The 22,450-nt window shown below is 48.6% G+C and overlaps 1 protein-coding gene across 1 annotated transcript; it reads right to left on the bottom strand.

Annotated features, from left to right (window-relative positions):
- Positions 1 to 784: 784 nt before the first annotated feature.
- Positions 785 to 19,642, bottom strand: HSPA13 (heat shock protein family A (Hsp70) member 13). The gene is made up of 5 exons (XM_075335075.1): positions 19,459 to 19,642; positions 16,276 to 16,616; positions 13,425 to 13,638; positions 3,319 to 3,486; positions 785 to 2,909 (listed from the first exon to the last, which is right to left on the bottom strand). Exons 1-5 carry the CDS (start codon positions 19,481 to 19,483, stop codon positions 2,266 to 2,268), a joined length of 1,392 nt encoding a protein of 463 aa, XP_075191190.1. The 5' UTR covers positions 19,484 to 19,642; the 3' UTR covers positions 785 to 2,265.
- Between the last annotated feature and the right edge of the window lie 2,808 nt (positions 19,643 to 22,450).

The following is a 22,450-nucleotide window of genomic DNA, read 5'->3' as shown; positions in this document are numbered from 1 at the left end:
TTCCGCATCGCACCTTATTCTTTCATTAGGGTACAGTTCCACTACCATATAGCTTCTGATCCGAGAGCATAGAAAGCGATCTGCTGCGAGCATCAGCCAAGGGTCATGCGACTGTGATGCGATCTTGCGATCGTATCACAGCTGTGGAGAAGAGGGAGGGAACACTTTCTCTCCATCTTCTCCGCTGCTTGTCTTTTCATAACTCGCACTGCACGCGGATTACATGCGAGTGCAGTGCGATGTTTCTCATGCTCCCATTGACTTGTACGGGGGTGCGTGAGCCGAGACTTGCTGCCAAACGCAGCGTGCTGCAATTCATTCAGCATGCCGCTATGGCATGAAAAATCAATCGCAGATGGACACTGCCCCATAATTTTGCACTGGAGTGAGAGCAATCCAATGTTTTATTGGATTTTACTCAGTCATGCAAAACGCAAGTGGAACCGGGTACAGTTCCACTTGCAATTATCATGGACGACTGCAATCAGATAAAACATAAGATTACACTCCCACCAGTGTTAATCAGGCAGCGTCCTTCTGCTATTTTTTCCTCAGCTCTAATCATGCTGAAGCTCAAATCGCAGCATCCTGCGTATGGCTGCGTAGATCGCACCAGATTTGCTAATGCAAGTCTATGGGTGCAGAAAAATATCGCACAGCAATACATACACATGTCAAACAGATGCTAGGTGAGAAAAACCTACACACTCGCATAGCACTTGCACGGCACTCACATGTCATACGGATGCTACGTGAGGAGAAAAAAAAAACGCACACTCACATGACCATATACATAATACTCTCCCACTTCTCGGGACAAGTATCAGAGTGATTATTTGTATGCCAGTGGAACCGTACCCTTATGGTAAATTACATACAAGCCAGAGATAGACCGTGACATGTGGGAGGTTAAACTCTGATCACTGCTGTTAGAGGCGGCTGCTGGCTGTGTAACACCAGCCAGAAACTATAGTGCACAGAGCAGGCTCAGCTCCTGAGGCGGCCACTCCGTACACTCACACCCAACAGGCGGCACATATGTACAGCGCATGGTCAGAAGCGCTTCATAGCTGCATGTTGAGCTGCCCACGTGGCAAGAAAGTGGAATCTGCTCACCCACTACGACTTTGTCTAGATTTTGTCTCAACGTACGACTAAATCTGGTGGAACGTACCGTATTTTTCATTTTATAAGACACACTGGATTGTAAGACGCAGTCCAAATTTAGAGGGGAAAAAAAAATGGGGTCCATCTTATAATCCGTTGGTGCCCTACCAGGGAGGGGGCAGCAGCGGTGAAGGAGCGAGGGTTACAGGAGCCAGGGGTGGTGCTGGAATAAGCAATGATGCTGCGGGCGGTGCGGCAGGTGTCCCAGATGCTCACTGCGGGGCAGAAAAAACATCCAGAAACTGTCAGCGGTGCAGGCTTCACTGATAAGCCGAGATCTCATCTGCACATGTACCACCTCTGGGAGCCATTTTCCTTAAGTCCGCTGCTGGGACATCAATGGGCCGGAGGTGGCGCGTGCACAGATGCCATCTTGAGTCAAGAGCTCCATCTGTGCACGGGCCAATTCCGGGCACCATTATTTGAAGCCTGCACTACCGACATGGCTCGTCTCACCAACTGCAGCACAGAGCAGCTCACACAGCACTGCTGTGACGGCTCTCCACCCCCCCGGTAAGCTACATTTCAATTATAAGACGCATCCCTCATTTTCCTCTCAAATTTTGGGGAGGAAAAGTGCATCTTACAATCCGAAAAATACGGTAATTTTAAACTCATTCGGCCTGCCAATGCCACCTGCAAAGTTACCCACACTTTTTAGACAAGTTTAGGGTTGGTGGAAAAGAGACAAAAGTCTTCCAGATCTGATGCCACGTGACCCTCCATGTTTTACATTGTGACATTTCAGAAAAAACACAAACTATGGAAAATAAGTCGGGTACAGGGAGAGGAGTCTGCGGGGCGGCTGCCGCTGACTTCTCCCTGCTTTTTCAGCACTGATCTCCTGACCAGTTCCCTTTACACAGATTTACATTCAAGTAAGGCTCATGGATAGTGGATATGAATTATATCGGATACCAAAGTGTAATAAATATATAGAGCAGAACGATAAAGTGACAGCAGGCTCTGTATACGTCTTTGTCTAGTACATCTTTTAAAAAAATAAATAATTTTTTTGGAGGGCAGGACTGAAAATAAGATAAAGTGTCAACTCTGAAGTTGCTCTTAAATACATTCTGGAATCGGTACAAAACGGTCTTAGTTAAAGTTAGTTTTCCTTAAATGTCTGTTGGGTATTTCTATGGCACTGACTTGCAGCGGCCAGGATCCCCCCACAATGCCTGCTTGTATGGCCACTCCTGTGACCACAGCCAAATCCGGGTCTACAGACGTATTTGGTTCTTTGTCAAAGTAGTCCCTGATAACTTGGCGTATGCACGGTATGCGAGTGGAGCCCCCCACGAGAACAATTTCATCCACTTCATCCTTTTGGAGGTGTCCTTCCTTCAGCACTCGCTCAATGGGAACCAAAACCTTCTGGAAAAGGTCCTCGTTCAGGTGCTCAAATAGCTTTCGTGAAATCTCAGCTTCAAAATGGACCAGCTCCGTATTTCTGTGGTCATCCTTCCAGTCCTCCTCACGCCGCGCGGCTTTTTCCACGGGCGGCATCTTCTTACTCTTATCTTCCGCTTTACTTTGTTGACGTGTGGGCAATCTCAATGGCATACGGACCCAGGAGGAATTGTGCAAGGTGAGGTTCAACTTGATGGCCTCCACGGACTGCCGGAGCCTGTGGATTTCTTCTTTTAGTGGCGGCAGTGCCCCATATGTGGTATAAATACTGTCATATAAATACTGTAGGAGCCTCTGATTGAAGTCCTGTCCGCCGAGCTTATTGTTACCTGAGAGGATACAAGAGAGGAGTAAAAACAATGGCCAAATGGACAGCAACCCTCCTGTTTCTTTAAGGAGCAAGTTGTAATTTTGACTGACTTCATTCACTTTACCTTATAAATGTATAGAAAAATTCGGAAAAAATTCTAAATGTGGTGAAATGGTTAAAAAACAAACAAAAACCTATTCTTCCATTATACTTTGGAGTTTGTTTGTATGGCATTCCATGCAACTTGAAAATGATCATGTGTGAAAAGGGGTCTCTCTTGGTATTAATGCACACTAAGCAATATTCGAAAAAAGGAGGCGCTCATAAGTGTGTATTGTATATATTTATGCATGAAGAGAACTAGTTTGCCATCTGTGTGATCCCTATGGGCTAATCAGTCTGATTAATTGGCTGACAGAGGCTCGTACCTGCCATGGCTCTCGTTAGGAACATCCCTCCTTGCTTGTTCAGCAGCGAGACGTCCAGCGTTCCTCCTCCCAGGTCCACCACCAGGACATTGAACACGTCAACCTTGTGTAGTCCGTAGGCCATGGCTGCAGCTGTGGGCTCATTGATGATCCTCAAAATATCTAGACCTGGAACACAAATAGAAAAGAACATAAACACCATAGTAAAATACATCAATAACAAAAATGCACCAAAGCCACAACTGCAGAGACGTTTGATCTTTGTGACATATTCGAGGTCAAACCCACGAACGAGCCGTTCACTGGAATGACTGGATTGGAAAAGTCACCCTCACCAGTGAGAAACAAGGTTTTTTGTTTGTTTTTGTTTTTTTTTTTAAAGGGTTGAAACTGGAGAAAATTGGAGCCATTTTATGAAAGCCAAACTTTTTTTCTTTGATCAAGGAGACGGCTGACGGAGCACCCTTCCCAATCACAGAAAATTATGCAGCGGCACCTTTCTCTGCTCCTGCCTGACACTGATCAGTCTGATGGGTGCAGGGCAGGACAGGTAGCACCCAAGACCTGCCCATCACTAACACCGCACAGATGCTGCAGGTCCTGAGACGCTGAAGGATCTTTCAAGTCATTCGATCAGTCACGTCTGGGAGAAACTTCAAAATGTGGACAGTCAACACCAAATACATATAGATTTTTTTAATTGCTTGTTCCGACTTAGGCTAGTTTCACACTTGCGTAGAACGACATCCGTTGCATTGCGTTGTGTGACGGATGCAACAGATGCGTTGCATATAGTGGAACAACGGATGCAACGGATCGTACAAAACAACGGAATCAGCTTTTTTTTTTTTTACAGTTTCACTGGCGGCTATTGTGAGCGATCAGCTGATCGCAAACAGCAGCCGGTCGCCGGGTGATCAGCTGATCGTTCGGCGGCCGAGAATGTGTGCGGGGGGCGGAGTGTGGGGTGGGTGGAGCTGAGCGGGGCCATGGCGCTGAGGACAGGTGAGTGTGTGCACGCATGTGCATGTGTGTGTGTGTGTGTGTGTGTGTGTATGCGTGTGTGTGTGCACGTGGAGTGGAGTGCGGGAGGGGACGGAGCCAAGCGGGGAAGTGTCGGGCTCCCTGCACACGTAGCCAGAGTAAATATCGGGTAACTAGGCAAAGCACTTTGCTTGGTTACCCGATGTGTACCCTGGTTACGGGTGCAGGGAGCCAGAGAGAGCATACGCAGTGAAATCCTAAGGATTCCGCTGTTCAAAAAAAACGTTACATGCTGCGTTCCTTCCGCCCGGCAGAAACAACGCAGCGTCGGCCAGCCGAAGCAACGCAGGTCCTTTTGGCACAATCCGTCATCCATACAAGTCTATGGGAAACAGCGGAATCCGTTAACGGATTCCGCTGTTTTCCAAAAGGGCGGATTGTGACGGAAGGAAAAGAAGGGAATTTTGTTTACTTACCGTAAATTCCTTTTCTTCTAGCTCCAATTGGGAGACCCAGACAGTGGGTGTATAGCTACTGCCTCTGGAGGCCGCACAAAGAACTACACTTAAAAGTGTAAGGCCCCTCCCCTTCTGGCTATACACCCTCCCGTAGGAGTACGGATTCCTCAGTTTTAGTACCAAAGCAAGAAGGAGGAAAGCCAATAACAGTTTCAAAACCAAATTCAATCCGATAACTAGATCGGAGAACTTAAGAAACAACGTGAACAACATGTGCACCCGAAAAAACGAAACCCTAAAAACAGATAGGGCGGGTGCTGGGTCTCCCAATTGGAGCTAGAAGAAAAGGAATTTACGGTAAGTAAACAAAATTCCCTTCTTCTTTTTCGCTCCTAATTGGGAGACCCAGACAGTGGGACGTCCAAAAGCAGTCCCTGGGTGGGTAAAAAGATACCACATGAACGGGCTGTCATACAGCCTCTTCCTACAGGTGGGCCACCGCCGCCTGAAGGACCCGTCTACCTAGGCTGGCGTCTGCCGAAGCGTAGGTATGCACTTGATAGTGTTTGGTAAATGTGTGCAGACTCGACCAGGTAGCCGCCTGGCACACTTGCTGAGCCGTAGCCTGATGCCTCAACGCCCAGGACGCACCAACGGCTCTGGTAGAATGGGCCTTCAGTCCAGATGGAATCTGAAGCCCAGCAGAACGGTATGCGTGAAGAATTGGTTCCTTGATCCACCGCGCCAGGGTGGATTTGGAAGCTTGCGATCCCTTATGCTGACCAGCGACTAGGACAAAGAGCGCATCCGAACGGCGTAGAGGCGCCGTGCGAGAAATGTAAATCCTGAGTGCTCTCACCAGGTCCAACAGATGTAAACCCTTTTCAAATTGGTGAACTGGATGCGGACACAAAGATGGCAAAGTGATATCCTGATTGAGATGAAAGGAAGAAACCACCTTGGGAGAAAACTCTGGAATTGGACGCAGTACTACCTTGTCTTGGTGAAACACCAGGAAGGGAGATTTGCAAGATAACGCCGCCAGCTCGGACACTCTTCGAAGAGATGTGACCGCTACAAGAAAAACTACCTTTTGTGAAAGCCGAGAAAGGGGAACCTCTTTCAAGGGCTCGAAAGGCGGCTTTTGAAGAGCAAGGAGAACCTTGTTCAGATCCCAGGGTTCCAATGGCCGTCTGTAAGGAGGAACGATATGACAAACTCCTTGGAGAAACGTGCGTACTTTAGAAAGCTGTGCCAAGCGCTTCTGAAAGAATACGGATAACGCGGAGACTTGACCCTTAAGCGAGCTAAGGGACAAACCTTTTTCCAACCCAGACTGCAGGAAGGAAAGAAAAATTGGCAATGCAAATGGCCAGGGAGAAAACCCTTGAGCCAAGCACCACGCTAAGAATATCTTCCACGTCCTGTGATAGATCTTAGCTGAGGATGGTTTTCTAGCCTGTCTCATTGTGGCAACAACTCCCTGAGACAAACCTGAGGCCGCTAGGATCCAGGACTCAATGGCCACACAGTCAGGTTCAGGGCCGCAGAATTCAGATGGAAAAACGGCCCTTGAGACAGCAGATCTGGACGGTCTGGTAGTGCCCACGGTTGGCCTACCGTGAGATGCCACAGATCCGGGTACCACGACCTTCTTGGCCAATTTGGAGCGACGAGTATGGCTCGCTGGCAGTCGGACTTGATTTTCCGGAGAACTCTGGGTAACAATGCTAGAGGTGGGAACACATAGGGGAGTCGGAACTGCGACCAATCCTGAACCAAGGCGTCTGCCGCCAGCGCTCGGTGATCGTGAGACCGTGCCATGAAAACTGGGACCTTGTTGTTGTGCCGTGACGCCATCAGATCGACGTCCGGCGACCCCCAGCGGCAACAGATCTGTTGAAACACGTCCGGGTGAAGGGACCATTCTCCTGCGTCCATGCCCTGGCGACTGAGAAAGTCCGCTTCCCAGTTTTCCACGCCTGGGATGTGAACTGCAGATATGGTGGACGCTCTGCTTTCCACCCACGTCAAAATCCGCTGGACTTCTTGAAAAGCTTGGCGACTGCGTGTTCCCCCTTGGTGGTTGATGTACGCCACCGCCGTGGAATTGTCCGACTGAATCCGAATCTGCTTGCCTTCCAGCCATTGTTGGAAGGCTCGCAGGGCAAGATAGATTGCTCTGATTTCCAGAACATTGATCTGCAAGGTGGACTCTTCCTGAGTCCACGTCCCCTGAGCCCTGTGGTGGAGAAACACCGCTCCCCACCCTGATAGGCTCGCATCTGTCGTGACCACTGCCCAGGACGGGGGAAGGAACGACTTTCCCTGTGACAATGAGTTGGGGAGAAGCCACCAACGTAGAGAGTCCTTGGCAGTCTGAGAGAGGGAGACAGTCCTGTCGAGGGACGTCGATTTCCCATCCCATTGGCGCAGAATGTCCCATTGGAGAGGGCGCAGATGAAACTGCGCGAACGGGACTGCCTCCATTGCTGCTACCATCTTTCCTAGGAAATGCATGAGGCGCCTCAGTGAGTGCGACTGGCTCTGAAGGAGAGATTGCACTCCAGTCCGTAGCGAGCACTGCTTGTCCAGTGGAAGCCTCACTATCGCTGATAGAGTATGAAACTCCATGCCAAGATAAGTCAGAGATTGGGTCGGGGTTTGATGAGACTTTGGAAAGTTGATAATCCCCCCGAAAGTCTGGAGGGTGTCTAGCGCCACCTTCAGACTGTGTTGGCATGCTTCTTGAGAGGATGCCTTTATAAGCAGGTCGTCTAGATACGGGATGACCGAGTGACCCTGCGAGTGCAGAACAGCTACTACTGCCGCCATGACCTTGGTGAAGACCCGGGGGGCTGTTGCCAGACCGAAGGGTAACGCTACGAACTGTAGGTGCTCGTCGTGTATGACGAAACGTAGGAAACGCTGATGCTCTGGTGCAATCGGCACGTGGAGATACGCATCTTTGATGTCTATTGATGCTAGAAAATCTCCCTGAGACATTGAGGCTATGACGGAGCGTAGGGATTCCATCCGGAACCTCCTGACTTTTACGTGTCTGTTGAGCAACTTTAGATCCAGGACGGGACGATACGATCCGTCCTTTTTTGGGACCACAAACAGATTGGAGTAAAAACCGTGACCCTGTTCCTGAAGAGGGACGGAGGTCACCACTCCTTCCGCCTTTAGAGCGGCCACCGCCTGCAACAGAGCATCGGCTCGGTCTGGTGGTGGAGAAGTTCGGAAGAAACGAGTTGGCGGACGAGAACTGAACTCTATCCTGTACCCGTGAGATAGAATATCTCTCACCCAACGGTCCTTGACGCTTGCTAGCCAAATGTCGCCAAAGTGGGACAGCCTCCCACCGACCGCGGGTGTGGGCATCGGAGACCGCAAGTCAGGAGGACGTCGTTTTGGCAACGGTTCCTCCGGCTGGTCTTTTTGGGCGTGACTGAGACCTCCAAGAATTTGAACGTCTCTGGTCCTTTTGAGTCTTTTTTGACGAGGCGAATTGGGACCTGCCCTGTCCTCGAAAGGACCGATAACCAGACTGACCCCTCCTCTGTTGGGGCTTGTTTTGTCTGTGTTGTGGCAAGGAAGAGTCCTTACCCTTGGAGTGTTTGATGATTTCATCCAAACGCTCTCCAAACAATCGGTCACGAGAAAAAGGCAAATTGGTTAAGCACTTCTTGGAATGAGAATCTGCTTTCCAATGTCTCAACCACAGAGCCCTACGCAAAACAACTGAGTTGGCTGACGCCACTGCCGTGCGGCTTGTAGCGTCCAAAACAGCATTAATCGCGTACGACGCGAATGCCGCCATTTGCGAGGTCAATGGTGCTACCTGCGGGGCAAATGCACGTGTGACTGAGTCGACTCGCGCAAGCCCGGCCGTGATAGCTTGGAGTGCCCATACGGCCGCAAAAGAAGGCGCTAATGACGCTCCAATCGCTTCATAGATGGATTTCAGCCAGAGCTCCATCTGCCTGTCCGTGGCATCTTTAAGTGCCGCTCCATCTTCAACAGCAACCAAGGATCTAGCTGCAAGCCTGGAAATTGGAGGATCCACTTTTGGACACTGGGTCCAACCCTTGACCACTTCAGAGGGAAAAGGGTAGCGTGTATCTTTAAGTCGTTTAGGAAAACGCCTTTCAGGATAAGCGTGGGGTTTCTGGATTGCGTCTCTGAAGTCAGCGTGGTCCAGAAAAGTGCTTAATGTACGCTTAGGGTATCTGAAATGGATTCTCTCGTGCTGCGAAGCTGACTCCTCTACAGGAGGAGCTGGTGGGGAAATATTTAACATCTTATTGATGTTAAATATAAGATCATTAACTATGGCGTCACCATCTGGTGTATCTAGATTGAGAGCGGTCCCAGGATCAGAATCCTGATCAGTTACGTCCGCCTCATCACCCATAGATTCATCCCGCTGGGATCCAGACCATTGAGATGAATGTGAAGGCCCGTCATAACGAGCCCGCTTAGGCTGCCCGGGGCCATCGTCCGAGTCAGAGTCTTCACCCTGAGGTGTAGATGCCCGTCCCGGAGCTAGGAGCTGAGGGGGACCAGGGGGCAATACATGCACAGTGTCCGTGGTCTGAAGTACAGGCCTAGCTCGCAATGTGTCAAGAATTTGTGACATAGTGAGAGACATTCTGTCAGCAAAAGCTGCAAACTCAGTTCCTGTCACCTGGACAGCATTCACAGGTGGTACACCCTGGGACACGTCCAGCAGAGGTCCCGACTGTGCAAGCGCCGCAGGGGCCGAGCACTGCACACAATGGGGGTCCGTGGAGCCTGCCGGTAGAAAAGTCCCACATGCGGTGCAGGAAGCATACAATGTCTGTGCCTTGGCACCCTTGCGTTTTACGGGCGACATGCTGCTGGCTCTCTGCATGTGAGAGAGTCTATAGCCAAAGGGCGACCAGCGCTATGTAATACCAAGTATTTGTAGCAACAAAATACTAAGAATACTACGAGCACAAGAGGGGGTGAGCCCTGAGGGCTGCTTACCGCCCGCTGAACAGCGGGTAAGAGGCTGCAGAATGCCTTGTCTGGGTCTCCCCGGCTCCCCTCTGCAGCTCAGCGTGTCAGCAAGAATGGCTGCCGGCTAATGTGGAGAGGGGCGGTCCGTGGGAGTTCCCAAACAAAAGTGCGGGAACAGTGTCCCCTCTGTGCTGACTGTGAGGGCTGGAGTATGTAAAAACGCCTCCAGCCCTCAGCGCTGATGCACTGGCCAGCGTCCCGCCCCTCTCCTGACTGGCAGGTCTGGGGGCGGGAACGAACGAAAGCAGGCCGCAAAAGCCGGGGACTCGAGTTATCAGCGCGGCCGCCGTAAAAGCGCGGGCCGCGCTGAAGTCCCCGGCGCACTACAAGTGCCAGCCGCGCCGCTGTTCCAGCGGCCGGCGCGACCGAGTCCTAGACGTGGGCAGCGTCCCGCCCCTCTCCTGACTGGCAGGTCTGGGGGCGGGGAACGAACGGAAGCAGGCCGCAAAAGCCGGGGACTGTAGTTATCAGCGCGGCCGCCGTAAAAGCGCAGGCCGCGCTGAAGTCCCCGGCGCACTACAAGTGCCAGCCGTGCCGCAGTCCCAGCGGCCGGCGCGGCCGATTCCCATAAGTGTGCCTGCTTCAGCTAAGCTGAATGAGGCCATGGCACAGGCGCCGCAGCGCTGATGTCCCCCGGCGCACTACAACACCCAGCATGCTGCGGTGTGAGCGCCAAATGCACGGGGACACAGAGTACCTTAAGGAAGCAGGGCCATGTCCCTGATGTACTCCGCTCCATCCAGCATCTTCTCCAGGGGCTGTAGATGGAGCACGGTCTCAGTGCCTGGAGACCGGTAAATCCCACTTCACCCAGAGCCCTGTAAAAAGGGATGGGGAAGGAATCAGCATGTGGGCTCCTGCCGCCGTACCCGCAATGGGTACCTCAACCTTACAAACACCTCCGACATAAGTGGGGTGAGAAGGGAGCATGCTGGGAGTCTGTATAGACCCTCTTTTCTTCCATCCGACATAGTCAGCAGCTGCTGCTGACTAAAAACAATGGAGCTATGCGTGCGTGTCTGACCTCCTTGCGCACAAAGCTAAAACTGAGGAATCCGTACTCCTACGGGAGGGTGTATAGCCAGAAGGGGAGGGGCCTTACACTTTTAAGTGTAGTTCTTTGTGCGGCCTCCAGAGGCAGTAGCTATACACCCACTGTCTGGGTCTCCCAATTAGGAGCGAAAAAGAAAAACGCAAGTGTGAAAGTACCCTTAGAAGCAAGTTTTGATAAAAACTAGACTTTTTTATTCATATTATTTATTTAATTACTTTCTGACTTTTTTGCTTTTACATTATGCATTGGTTCCGTAAGTAGACCTACATGCAATATTAAATCACTTAAAATACCCGACATGGTTGTGCGGTGTATTATTTCTGCATGTATGGCTATGTGCACGTTGCCACGTTTTTTTTTTCTTGCATATCTCTATGCCATTAAAATCTATTAGAATCCTAAAGTGTTGTGCACGTGTTCAGGATTCTTTCCTTACGGCACTTCAATTCTTTCTGCATTTTTAGCTGCGGTTTCACCATTGAAAACAATGAAAAACAAAAAGCAAAAAAAAAAAAAAAAAAAAAAAAAAAAGGACACAGCAAAACATGCGTTTTTGAGACAGCATTTTTCCTACTAGGAGATGTAGATTTGGATGCAGGATCTGCACTGTGGGCACACCGCCTAAAAAGTCTACTGACAGGTGACCTATAGGACTCAGGCTACAGTAGATGGCGAACTCTGAGGCCACAGTTAGGCTTCTGGTTGCTGTTGCATCCCGTGGTCCTACCATGCGATGACAGAGGGAGCTCTCGTCCCCTGTCTAACCACCTAATCGTTTCTGAATATGGCATCTAGGTGACTAAACAGCAAAGTTAAAGGGAACCTGTCACGAGATTTGGTGACTATAAGCTGCAGCCACCACCAATGGGCTCTTATATACAGCATGTTAGAATGCTGTATACAGTGTGCCCACCCATATCCTGTCCATCATCATTAACTTGAGAACGGCGGCAGCTATAGGCATAGAAGTGGTGTCTAGGTATAGTAACGTATCCATGCGCTACGCAATGAAACCACCTATAGCGCCACCTTGTGGAAAACAACGGAGTTAGCATTTTTATCTCGAAAACGGAACGAGAGAAAAAAAAGTGAATTACAAAGTTGAAGGGCATCATCAATTCAATACGAATCGACACCTTGCATACAGAAATGCTATGATAAGAACGTGTAAAACTCACAAGGCTGCGGACGTGAAGCGATACCTCATGGAGACCTTCCTACAAGTCATTGGGTATGGTGGCTGCGTGGAGTGGCCTCTGCACTCACCTGACCTGACCACATTGGACTTCTTTCTGTGAGGTCACATCAAACAGCAGGTGTATGCGACCCCTCCACCAACATTGCAGGACCTACGATGACGTATCACAGATGCTTGTGCAAACGTGTCACCTACCATATTGCAGCAAGATACAGTATGCTGTCCAGAGTCCAGATGTGCATTGCAGCTGACGGGGGCCACTTTGAGCATCAAAGTTAAATGAGCGCCATATGTGTGACCAGCATTCAATGTTTTGGGGGGGGGGGGGCATGGGTCTCCTATCATAGCATTTCTGTATGCAAGGTGTTTTCGTATTGAATTGATGATGCCCTACAACTTTGTAATTGACTTTTTTCTCTCTCGTTCCAGTTTCGAGATAAAAATGCTAACCCCGTTGTTTTTCACCAGGTGGTGCTATAGGTGGTTTCATTGTGTAATGCATGGCTACTTTACTATACCTAGACACCACTTCTATGCCTATAGCTGCCGCCGTTCTCAAGTTAATGGCGGTGGACAGGATATGGGTGGACACACTCTATAAGAGCTCAGACCGCTGTGTAGAACATAAAAATCACTTTATAATACACACCTAACAGGCGGTGCGGTGCAGATCAGTTGAATGGGTGTCTCCGTTCTCCGGGTCTCGTGCCTCCTCTTTAGGCCATCTTTGTCCTCCTTCTTCTGAAGCCTGGATGCAAGACATGTCCTACGTCATACACACTAGCCAGCATTGAGGTCCCGCTCAGGTATTGTAGTGCGCCTACGCGGGACCTCAATGCCGGCTATTGTGGATGACGTAGGACATGTCATGCACCCAAGCTTCAGAATAAGGAGGACCGAGATGGCCAAAAGAGGAGGCACCAGACCCGGAGAGCGGAGACACCCATCCGACCGGTCTGCACTGCCCCGCCCCTTAGGTAAGCATTATAAAGTGATTTTTACGTTCTACATAGCGGCCTGGGCTCTTATATAGAGCATTCTAACATGCTGTATATAAGAGCCCATTGGTGGTGGCCGCAGCTTATAGGCCCCAAATCTACTGATAGGATCCCTTTAAAGGTTTCTCTGATTCTAGACGTTATATTGAGAGCCCGGCTGTCAATCACTGCTAGGCTCCAGAGGTGACCGCACAGGCTATGCCCTATCTCTCCCACATTAAAAGCGTTCCCAAGCACCTGAACCTGGATCTCCAATCCTTAGAATATGCTATACAGATTTATCCTGATCGCTGTGCCTAATATACAATTGTCCTGTGGAGTCTCCTCACTTTGCCCTTCTATTAATACCACATTAGGTCACACACCTGCCAGATTAGCCGCCTTAACAGTATAGTTGCGCTGTCTTTCATCAAACTCGGCCGGCACTGAAATGACGGCTTTAGAGACCGGGAGACCCAGATACTCCTCCGCCATCTTCTTTAGCTTTAGAAGCAGCTGAGCGCCGATGTACTCCGGGGTCACAGTAAAGGTCTCGTTGGTTTTGATTGAATACACGGCTTCACCCTCCTTGTAAAGGACCTGAAATAGAAGAGATCACAATGAACCCGCGCGGTCCACACACTTCTGACAACCATAGGACCCTCAGACGAAGAGTCTGTAAACTAGACCGACAACTGCTTTGGATACCATACTTTAGCTATAGGCAGAACACATAATACTGGGGAATGTATAAATTACTTTTACAATGATAAAATAACGCACATCAGCTTATCTCAGGCTCTTTTAAATTTTCCTTACAATAAAAACATAGGTCAATAAACCTCGTAATACATTTAAAGGGAACCTGTCACCAGATTTTTGCCATCTAATCTGAGAGCAGCATGATGTAGGGACAGAGACTCTGATTCCAGCGATGTGTCACTTACTGGGCTGCTTTTGATAAAAGAAAAGTCATATCAGCAGGAAACCACTAAAGAACTAAAAAGCCTGCTGCCATGTAGTCCTCTATACCCATGAGCTCTGTATAACCACGCCATACCAATGATTTCCGTCAATGCACAGTGTACACAGAACACTGCCAATCAGTGGTGGGGGCGGAGTTATACAGATCTTCAGAAAACTGTATGATCAAAACTACAGTAAGCAGGCCAATAAGCGACATTGTTGGAAATGGGATCTCTGACCCCTCATCATGCAGCTCCCAGATTACATAGGGAAAAACCTGGTGACAGATTCCATACAGTGACATCTACCAGACATAGGAATCAAGAGGATGCCACGGTATGGGACAGTGCTGCTTGCTGTGCTATCCACACAGCCACAATGCCAGAAGTTAGTAGTGAAAAGCTGATAACGAGACACAGAACTGGCATCTCAGTACACATCTAGGTAGAATTCTCCTTAGAGGGAACATTTTATGAAAAAAAAGCCATTAACCTGCTTATATGGGGTTAATCTGCAGGTTAATAGTGTTCAGATGTCATGTAGCCGCTGCAATGAAAGCCCTGCCGCCCGGAGGAAATGATTTTGATTCCTCCCAACAGCCTCCGTCTTTCAGTCATAGAGGCGCGGCTGGCACAGTTTCAGTCACCCCCTGGCACTGACTGATAACTAGTTGTGTACTGATGCACTGCTGAGCTGGCTGTCAGTCAGTGCATAGTGAGCAACAACTGGAACTGCGCACCTACACTAACTGACAGCCGGCTCAGCAGTGCATCAGTACAGAACCGACTGTCAGTCAGTACCTGAGGCAAATGTTACAGCCACCGCTCACTGTACACTGAGAAATTACTGAGCCCGCACCCTTCGTTGCAGGCTACGGGGGACGAATAAAGTTAAATTCCTCCCCGCAGTTACCACACAACATCACAACGCTATTAAACTGCAGATTAACCCCATATCTGCAGTTTTTTTTTATTCTTTACATGGTTTCCTGTAAGAAGCACATCCAACAAACTGTTATCCTATTAATAAATTGAACTCATCATATTATATGGCATTGTGTACTTACAATTGCTCATTTTGCCCCAGCTCATTCTTTGTTTTTTTATTAGGAGTATGAATGGCATCATGTGATTAAAATCAGACTAGCTGATTGCTTCTACGCTCTATGGAAAAAAAACAGGAAGTCTTTTCCCTGCATGAGTCATCATTAGAACTGCAAAGTGTTTTCAGCTAGCTCGCTTTGTACCGTGTTTTTCCAAAAATAAGACACTGTCTTACACTTTTTTTACCCCCCAAAAAAAGCACTAGGGCTTATTTTTGGAGGAGGTCTTATTTTTGTAGAAACGTGTAAGTTTACCCCCCCCAAAAAAAGCAGACCCCCCCCCTTCCCCTTCCCAGGAGACTCATACTTACCAGACTCACATGTCTGCGTGGCTCCCAGGTCCTTCCTGTGATCTCCGGTGGTTGCTGCACGCCGTCCTCCCCTGCTGCTGGCTGACGCTGACACACACACACACACACACACACACACACACACAATCCAGCCTTACCGTATACTTCTGGGCACAGGGAATTATGGGAGGAAGTCACGTGTCTGGCTGCAGGTCCTTGCTCTGCACTGCACAGCCTCTCAGGATTCTGCCGCCCAGAAGAAAATCGGTGTCGCTGGATGTGGTGAGTATGTGTGTGATGCAATGTGTGTGATCCGATGTTTGTGTGTGTGATCTTATGTGTGCGGCTATGTGATCTGATGTGTGCGGGTGAGACCTGATGTGTGCAGGGGTGCGATCACGGCAGGTCCTGACGCTCAGCATCAGGTGAGTGTGATTACAGGGTGTCCGCTGTCTATAATAAAGTGTTCTGCAGTAACTATCTTTTTTAGCTGCACGGACACTTCATTATTGATGTGCGACTAGGGCTTATTTTTGGGGGAGAGCTTATATTTAAGCCTTGCTCCGAAAATGCTGAAAATCCCTGCTAGAGCTTATTTTTGGAAAAAACACGGTAGTTGCATCGGATGACTCATGCAGGGAAAATATACTTCCGGTTTCTACGTAGAGCTTAGAGGGATTCAGCAAGTCTGTTTTTAGTCATGTGGTGTCAAAGACCTAATTAAAAAAGAGAAGAATTAACTGGGTAGAAAGGCAAAATGAGTGATAACTACACAGTGCTATATAATATGATGACTGTGGTATGTTAAGAGGATAAAAAATTTGATGAGAGTGCATCTTTAACCACTGTAGTTCCATCTCCTTCTGTAGCACCTCTCACCTTGAATGGATACCTGTCACTTTCTCTTTCCAACTCCTCACGGGTAAAAGTTTTTCCAATAAATCTTTTGGTGTCATAGATGGTGTTCTGTGGATTGGAGTCGGCGAGCTCTAGGCCTTCATACCCGGCGTACACATCGTTTTCAGTGAAGGATACGATGCTCGGTATACTCTGATGTCCACTGCTATCGACAATGACTTTCACTTCTCCTGTGCCAGGATGAAAGACGCCAACTGAGCAGTACGTCGTTCCAAGGTCTATGCCAATCACCTTTGGAGTAGGCAAAGGCAGATACTGCTGTGCCAGGTATCCCGCCAGGAGGAGAGTCAGGATCGCAGAACCTGGAAAAGGAAGAAATGTATGTGTTCATACATCCAGCTGGAAAAGAGGAGCCTCTGACATATGATATACAAGAGGGGAAACTTATGATTCAGGGACCAGGGAGGATCAAAAAATGCGAAATCCCAAAAGATAACAGAGTGGATGGAACCTTAACGGACTGCAGACCCAATCCTGACATACAACTAGAAGTAGACGTGGGACGAGCCTACGATGACCTGGATGCCTCGACAAAGCCGGAGAACTAAATAATCTCACAGATAGAGATATAAGAAAGCTAATCTGCCTCGGAGCAGTCCCCAAAGATAGATAGATAGCCCCCCACATGTAAAGGCTACGGTGATATAGAAAAACACAATACAAAGCTAGAAAAGTCAGATTTCAGCAAAGGTGAGGCCCAAACTATCTTTATAGGAAAGCGCAACTGTCTGCAGCCATAAAATCCCTAATATATATCAGCACTTCTGATATGGAAAAATCCTGAGGTCACACAACCTCTCCTCCACTGTATCAGCACTCTGATATTACTGTAATCCAAAAACACTAATACAGATGAGGGACTGAATTAATACCAAGCATGACAAACACAATACCTTGCAGAATTATGCAGCTAAGTATACAGACACTCCCAGCCGGGAATGATCCCATTCCAAGAACTCCACACAGACAAAAATAGTAATCAAACATTGGTGTCAAAGCAGAAAAAACAACAAGAAAGTGGAAAACAAACAGCAGAGGTACGCAGACCACTTATCTGAGAGTTCTGGTTGTGGCAGAGCTGGTTACAGAATATCCTTAACACACAGGAGACATTGACCACCAGCAAGACAAGAGAAAACTACTCAGTTAAATAGCCCAATCTGACCCTGACTGCCAGTCCTCCACTGGTGTGTGGCTTTCATTCCACACATCAACTGCACCGCCAGCACTGACCACCAGAGGGAGCCCCAAACTGGAAAACGTATTTACAACAGGAAACTCACAGAATGAATATGGGCAGATGTACAAGTGCCACAAAAGTCACCGGACACATCTACTATTAAGCAGTTAGAAAGCTACGAGCATCAGAGAAAAGGTGCCCCAAATTATACAGCTAAGGAAATACAAGGAACGGTACAGCCGAGCTATCTGCATCAGACATCACTGAGAAACAGGTACATAAGACAGCAATCCAGATCTGAAAATGAGCTGACATCAGAGAGCAGGTTTTGTGCAATGACTGCTTAATGAGCATTTACTCTGCAGGTGTCATCTGACATTGCTCGTACTGGACCAGACACCGTCACTTGTGATGTACCAGGAAGAAAAGTGTATCTGCTATTTACTGCACAGCTAGCTCTCCCTTTACAGCCATTTAAAGGGTCCCTGAGCCCTGGGAATTGTCTGCAGGAGAAGCAATGGGCAGCTAGTGGCTCCTGCAAGGATGGTCAAGATCATGTGACCCTAGCAAAGCTGGGCCATGCACAGGACGGCTCATAGTGAGGGTCCTGAGTGGGGGATTGCCCTGTCTATGACATCCATACGTTCCAATAAACCATATGGACAGGACTCCAGCTGCCATCATCAGGGGAAACGCTGAAAATTCCTTGTTTCCGCGAGGAACCTGCAGCTCCGGCTCATGGAGTCCATACTGTGGAGACAGGACAAGACCCCAGGTGATTGTAGTCCGTCCTAACAGTTCTGGTCTGTACAGCTTCCCCCTAGTTATTCTGGATCATGGACTCACAGGACAGGCAGGGCATGCTGGGAGTTGTAGTTTTACAACATAAGGAAAGCTGCAGGTCATTGAGTATGATGCACTAAAGTCTCCTGCACATGACTGGTGGCAGAGAAATCATCACGGAGGAAAAACCCACCACTGCCAGCGTCTGCAGAGGACATCACAGACCTGATCTGTGGCCCCGTACAATATACTGGACACTTACACCAAGTCTTTGCGACTTTTAATGCTGCGTCCACAGGGTGGAAAAATCTGCATGAAATCTGCCACCAGACGTCACCGCCCGTCCAAAGAGGATCTGCAGCAGCTCAGCGCTTCCCACAAGGTAGAAGTCTGTTCCACCAAATGTACCGTATTTTTGAGAACTTTATTTTTCCCTGACAATTCCGGGGTAAAACCAGCATTGACAGTGAAGGGGCACATAAGGGGGGGGGGGGGAGGCTCTCTTCTTTCAGCGGTATAACCAATCAGATCCCAGCTGTCATCTCTCTGGGTCCCAACCAATCAGGTCCCACCTGTCATCTCTCAGGGTCCCAACCAATCAGGTCCTACCTGTCATCTCTCGGGACCCAACCAATCAGGTCCCAACTGTCATCTCTCCGGGTCCCAACCAATCAGGTTCCAACTGTCATCTCTCCGGGTCCCAACCAATCAGGTCCCAGCTGTCATCTCTCCGGGTCCCAAAGAATCAGGTCCTACCTGTCATCAATCCAGGTCCCAACCAATCAGGTCCCAGCTGTCATCTCTCAGGGTCCCAAGCAATCAGATCCTAGCTGTCATCTCTCAGGGTCCCAAGCAATCAGATCCTAGCTGTCATCTCTCAGGGTCCCAACCAATCAGATCCTAGCTGTCATCTCTCAGGGTCCCAACCAATCAGATCCTAGCTGTCATCTCTCAGGGTCCCAACCAATCAGATTCCATCTCTCATCTTTCACAGTCCCTTGGTAAAATGAAATCTGCTACCTGATTGGGTGCTGCGGATCATGGCTTTCCGTAGGTTTTATTAACTTCCTCTCTTCTGTGCCCCAGTCTGTCGTACGTTCCTCTAGTTTGTTAAACCATATGTACGGCTGGGACTTGTAGTCCACCTTCTCCCCGCATTGTCATCCTCCACAATAACTCACCTAGTATAGTCATTTCCCCGGACATGGTCGTACACCGATCTCGCCTCTCACTTCCTACAGTACAAGCGCCTTCCTGCGCTGCTGCTCAGCGATGACTGTACCTTATTACACACATAGCCGCCGGCCGCGGTGCATGATGGGGCCGGATCAGAATTCCGCGTTCGCGCTGACCGGTTTTGCCTTGCGCATGCGTCATGCGGACTGTGCGCAGAGACGCGCACGTACAGGTGGGCGGGGTTAAAAAGGTCACAAGGCTCTTTGCAAGTCAGTGCGGCAGGCGTCCTGTCACCGTGGAAACTCACGAGAAATGTTCTGTCCCAGCGCCTCAGCGAGGTATTACTAGAGGTCGGAAACTAGAGGAATAGGTGTAGGCTTCTAGTGTCTGCACTGGTGCTCCTCAGCAGCCATATTGTTGTAGTCTAATTCCTGGTACAATAAAGGTGAATAATATGTAGTAATGCTGTGCGCTCACAACGTGGTTTTCAGGCGGACGTGCCTTAAGGTTATTGTTTTTTTTCCCATATCATAGTTACATAGGTTGAAAAAAGCCCCTGAGCCATCTAGTTCAACCTTCCTCCACTAATTATATATTTTGTCATTACCACAGGCTGATTTTGCGCTTTCAGTTTCTTTTTTTCGCCATTCTTCTTCCAAAAGACGTAACTTTTTTTTTATTTTTCAGTCAATCTGGTCAAGTAAGGGCTTGTTTTTTTGCGGAACGAGCTGTTCTTTTAAATAAAACCATAAGTTTTACCATATAGTGTACTGGAAAACAGTAAAAAAATTCCAAATGCGGAAAAATTGCAAAGAATGTGCGATAGCACTATTGTTTTTGAGATATTCTATTCACTGTGTTCACTATATTGTAAAACTGATGTGTGGGTTTGATGCCTCAGGTCGGTGCGAGTGTGTAGACACCAAGTATGAATAGGTTTACTTTTATCTAAGGGGTTAAAAAAAATCAGAAGTTTGTCCGAAAAAAGTGGCGTGCATTTTACGCCAAATTCCGTGACCCATAGTGTTCTCATTTTTCAGGATCTATGGCTCAGTGACGGCTTATTTTTTGCGTCTTGACCTGGCATTTTTTTAATGGTACCATTTGTGCGCAGATGCTACGTTTTGATCGCTTGTTATTGCATTTAGGGCAAAATGTGGCGACCAAAAAATGCAATTTTGGCGTTTGGTATTTTTTTGCCTCTACACCGTTTACCGATCAGATTAATTGATTTTATATGTTGGTAGATTGGGCGTTTCTGAACGCAGCGATACCAAATGTGTGTATATTGTTTATTATATAACCCTTTCATTTTCAATGGGGTGAAAGGGGGGTGATATGAACTTTTAGGTTTTTTATTTTTTTTTTACTTTTTTGAAACTTCTTTTTTAACTTTTTTTTTTACTAGGTCACCTAGGGGACTATATGGATCAGCAGTCTGATCGCTCTGCCATATCTGCTGATCACAGCTACACCAATGTGAACAGCAGATATGCTCATTACCTGTCTCACCCAGCTCTGGGCCAGGTGACACAGGAAGAGATCACGTCAGGTGACTTCCGTTATCAGCCGGTGAGTAAATGTTTACCACCGATGCTATTATAATGGCGCTGTCACATATTGACAGCGCCATTTAAGGGGTTAAAAGGCAATGGCGGGTAACGATTCTGCTCATGCCTGGCAGGCACACATATCAGCTGTATAAATCAGCTGCGATGTGCGCCGATCGCTGCAAGCTGCTTGCAGCAGACTGCGGGCAGTATCACTATGACTGCTAGGACGTAATATTACTGCCCGCTGTCGCTAAGGAGTTAAAAGCTGTTATAGTATCTGACATTACTACCTCTTGTGGTAGGGCATTCCACAGTCTGACTGCTCTAACTGTAAAGAACCCTTTCCTATTTAGCTGCCGGAATCTCTTTTCTTCCACTCGCAGTGAGTGCCCCCCGGACCTTAGTATTGTCTTTGGAAGGAATAAGTCACTTGCCAGTCCTTTATATTGACCACACATGTGTAGCGCCCCTGAGGCTTCAGTCGCCACAGATTATTGCAGCTCATTTAAGCTGCAGTATTCATCTCGAGGTAAGGAGGGGGTTAATCACCGCTGTTCCACATTCACACTTTACAGACAGCATAGGAATCTTCACTTTGGGGAGCTGTGCTAGCGTAGGCAGCGGGTGGCCATCACGAAGCATGGGAATTCCCCGGTCACTAGGACAACCGCCTGGGGGGCGGCTTGGGGTAGAAATAGAAGCAAAGACACACAATCTACCTGGGACACCACTTCTGGGACAGCATCACTTTCTTCTCTCTTCCTGAGGCTGGGGGTGTACCACTCAGCCCAGGTGCCTCACAGCTACAAGGACCACTCTAAAAAAGGACTTTCTTCTTCTTTCGAACACCGGTGACTTCTCCTAACTTACCCGGGGTCGGCGGAGCCCATCACAGCGGGTGATCAGCACTAACCGGGCGAGTGGCACAGCACAAAGAGTGAGTAAAGACACCTTGAACCGCAACAATTGACTGACTCTTGATTACTGGCACCGCCGCCCCGCGCCTCAGTGCCCAAATGCCATCACTACTTTTCTTATTATTCTCTCCGGGGCCCGCTCCACCTGTGGGGAGCGATACCATTCCTGGCTGCTACTACCATCCGCCCCAGAGGACAGCGACAGCCGCGTACCCTGGCCGCGTACCACAGGTGGCGTCATGACATTCATCCTACCACTACTCCTATCATCTTCTCTCTTTATTGGTGTACACCTCGGGACACGAAGCCGGGCAGGCCACCGCGATAAATCCCGGATCATCACACCAGCCCGACGAGTGACGAGTAACTCAGGTACGAGACACCCTGTAAAAAAAAAAAAAAAAAAAAAAAAAAACCCCTAAAAACTGAGCTGTGACAAATGTTCAATAAACATGCAACATTACAAGCATGTGAATTGCAGCCTCAAGACTAGAAAAAAACCAAGGAGAAAATTGTAGAAAAAATAC

The sequence above is a fragment of the Anomaloglossus baeobatrachus genome, chromosome 2 (assembly GCF_048569485.1).
Source record: "Anomaloglossus baeobatrachus isolate aAnoBae1 chromosome 2, aAnoBae1.hap1, whole genome shotgun sequence".
Classification (NCBI taxonomy): Eukaryota; Metazoa; Chordata; class Amphibia; order Anura; family Aromobatidae; genus Anomaloglossus; species Anomaloglossus baeobatrachus.
Note: the sequence above shows the minus strand (reverse complement) of the source record. Positions and strands in the feature narration are given on the sequence as shown.

What these genes read in the sequence shown, in the direction of transcription:
- HSPA13 (XM_075335075.1), bottom strand. Translation starts at nt 19,483, where the DNA reads ATGTCCGGGGAAATGACTATACTAG. An exon ending in TAAGGCGGCTAATCTGGCAG is followed by an intron (nt 3,487 to 13,424) that starts GTGTGTGACCTA and finishes TTTGTGTTCCAG; the next exon opens with GTCTAGATATTTTGAGGATC. An exon ending in CCTAACGAGAGCCATGGCAG is followed by an intron (nt 2,910 to 3,318) that starts GTACGAGCCTCT and finishes GTATCCTCTCAG; the next exon opens with GTAACAATAAGCTCGGCGGA.